This window comes from Camelina sativa, chromosome 14, assembly GCF_000633955.1.
Source record: "Camelina sativa cultivar DH55 chromosome 14, Cs, whole genome shotgun sequence".
Taxonomy (NCBI): domain Eukaryota; kingdom Viridiplantae; phylum Streptophyta; class Magnoliopsida; order Brassicales; family Brassicaceae; genus Camelina; species Camelina sativa.
Window position 1 is genome coordinate 22,593,201 of NC_025698.1, and position 3,070 is coordinate 22,596,270.

Consider the following 3,070-nt stretch of genomic DNA (forward strand, 5'->3'; position numbering starts at 1 on the left):
CCCACGCCTTTTGGAACGCCTAGTATTTTTTTTTTCCACCAATNTCTCTCTCTCTCTCTCTCTCTCTCTCTCTCTCTCTCTCTTCTTTTGTTCTCTGAGCTCTTGAGTCAAAATCGAATCTAGGGTTCGTTCCTACTATTTGTTCTCATTAAACCTCTTGGGAATTTAGTCTGCTTGACTAGTGACAAGATTTTTAGGGGTTTTTGGAGTTGTGAATTTGAAGTCGATCTCAAAGCTTAATTGAAAATTTTGGTAGTTCAGTTGAGACTCTATAAACTGGGTTTTGTTTGCGGCTATGTAGCTAGGGAGAATTTAAGAGGAGCTAAGAAGGAATTCAACAAAACTGAGGATGATTTGAAGTCTCTTCAAAGCGTTGGCCAGATTATCGGAGAAGTACTGCGTCCTCTTGATAATGAGCGATGTAATTTCCTGTCTCTCTTTCTACCTATGCTTTTGATTCGAATGCTACATTCTTTTAAGTGTTTCTTTGTGCTTTTAATAACTAAAGGTGGGATTTTTTCTATGCTTTTTTTTTTTTGTGTGTAATTTTAGTGATTGTTAAGGCAAGTAGTGGCCCTCGTTATGTGGTGGGTTGTCGTAGCAAGGTGGACAAGGAAAAGCTGACTTCAGGAACTCGAGTTGTCTTGGATATGACTACGCTAACGATTATGCGAGCCCTTCCCCGTGAAGTATGCTTGATTTTTGAATTGCTTTTTTCTTATTCTTTTAAAAGAGTGTGTTTTTTACTGGCTTTAACACGGTAGTATCCTTTTTGATGATAGGTCGATCCTGTTGTTTATAACATGTTGCATGAAGATCCAGGCAACATTAGTTACTCGGCTGTCGGTGGTTTAGGTGATCAGATCAGGGAACTTAGGGAGTCTATTGAGCTGCCTCTCATGAATCCTGAACTTTTCCTCAGAGTAGGGATTAAACCTCCCAAGGTACTTATGCTCTCTCTCTACTCCTTTCTTTAGTTATCACAAACTATACCATGCTTCACTTGTTGTTACTGGTATGAATGGCTAAAAGAATTGAAACTCATTTCAAATTCCATTAAGGCTAATTTGCTTTTCTCCCATTCCAGGGTGTCCTTCTGTATGGACCTCCGGGTACTGGAAAAACTCTACTAGCAAGGGCTATTGCCAGTAACATCGATGCCAACTTCTTGAAGGTTTGATTTAGTTGTTGAAGTGGTTTGGTGTTCAATCTTATTATGCCTTATCTGCTCTAAAGAAATTCTTTTTTTTTTGCCTTTATGTTTAGGTTGTATCTAGTGCAATCATAGACAAATACATTGGAGAAAGTGCTAGGTTAATTCGAGAAATGTTTAACTATGCTCGTGAACACCAGGTAGAATACCATCTTATTCCTCTTGTCTTATACCTTGATATGCTTTATATTGAAGTTCATGAATTTTTTATTAACTTTCCTTCTTCGGGGCTAGCCTTGTATCATTTTCATGGATGAAATCGATGCTATTGGTGGGCGCCGTTTTAGCGAAGGAACTAGTGCTGATCGTGAAATTCAAAGAACACTTATGGAGTTACTCAACCAGCTTGATGGGTTTGACCAACTTGGAAAGGTATGACCTATAGTTTTAGATTACTACACGTGCATAAATCTGTGTGGTAAAGTTATTTCACGAGCTGAGATGTGGAACTTGTTGGGGTACCTATAGTTCAAAGTGTTTTGTCTTTCTAATAATATGAAATCATCGCGAGTATTAGTTACCATTGTGAAATTTACTTGTCCCCCAACATTCTTTGTTTAATGGAATATCCTCTGATACTTGGGAGATAATATTAATAGGTGAAAATGATAATGGCCACCAACAGGCCGGATGTTCTTGATCCAGCACTTCTCCGTCCGGGTAGGTTAGATAGAAAGATTGAGATCCCATTGCCAAATGAACAATCAAGAATGGAAATCCTCAAGATCCACGCATCTGGTATTGCCAAACATGGAGAAATAGATTATGAGGCTATCGTGAAACTTGGAGAGGTTTGTTTCTGCTTCTTATATGCTCACTGCGGTGTAGTTTTGCATTGGCTATAGATAATGAATCCCACTGATTGTTGCTCTAAATCAAAATCCACAGGGTTTCAATGGTGCTGATCTGCGTAACATATGCACTGAAGCTGGAATGTTTGCAATCAGAGCAGAGCGCGACTATGTAATCCATGAAGACTTCATGAAGGTAGATACAAAAATAAATACTCTGCATTTTTTACATATTTATTCGTACCCAAACTTCTGCTTATCAAAATTTTCGGTCGTACAGGCGGTGAGAAAGCTGAGCGAGGCCAAGAAACTTGAGTCGAGCTCTCACTACAACGCAGATTTCGGGAAAGAGTAAGAAAAGAAGAAGACAGAGAGCCTAAAGGGGGCAGTGAAAAACTCTGCTGTTTCACTTTGAAAAACAAGCTAATGATTCTGTTTCAGTTTCTGAATGTTTTTGTTTCGAGGTTTTTAGTATACACAAAAGTTCTTGCTTTAGTAATGACAGCAATTCTATATGTTTATGCCTCCTATATCTCTAAATATGGTTCAAATTCTCAAGAGTCAGTTTGATTAATCTTTCGGCGCCACAAGTTATTTTTTTGCTTTGAAAGGATTATTTGTAAAACCACAAGTTCTTTTTCGTCATTCAACATGGCGCAGGTAAATCAGGTTAACATGATCTTCTGACACATGTAAAAACTGTTCACCATAAACATGGTGCAGGGAGAAAATGTTGCAGAAGATAAGATTCGCTGGTCGTGAATGTAAAACAGGTCTGGCCAAAAAACCAACCTTTATACGTACTAAGTTATTAATCCGCACGTAATTATGGATTATCTTGAGAATGTTTTAGACTTAAAAAATCATTTAAATATCTATAGAATAACAGATAGTATGCAAAAGTATAATAACATATTGGTTTTTATTTTTTTTAACACAAATGTTCATTTATTTATATTAATCATCATTTATGTTATATTAAAACTGGTGTTGGTGATATCTGATAGCATATATCTAATAAATAACAAAAGGAGCAGTGAGGGGAAGGTAGAAGACACCAGGCTGA

At 37.3% G+C, this 3,070-nt stretch overlaps 1 protein-coding gene across 1 annotated transcript; it reads left to right on the forward strand.

Moving 5' to 3' along the window:
* Positions 302 to 2,578, forward strand: LOC104742196 (26S protease regulatory subunit 10B homolog A-like; the record flags this gene model as incomplete). The annotated part of the gene is given in 9 exon segments (XM_010463166.1): positions 302 to 421; positions 553 to 689; positions 783 to 944; positions 1,088 to 1,174; positions 1,267 to 1,353; positions 1,448 to 1,585; positions 1,813 to 2,004; positions 2,102 to 2,200; positions 2,285 to 2,578. Coding segments are annotated over 9 exon segments (1,097 nt in total), but the record flags the coding sequence as incomplete, so codon positions are not given.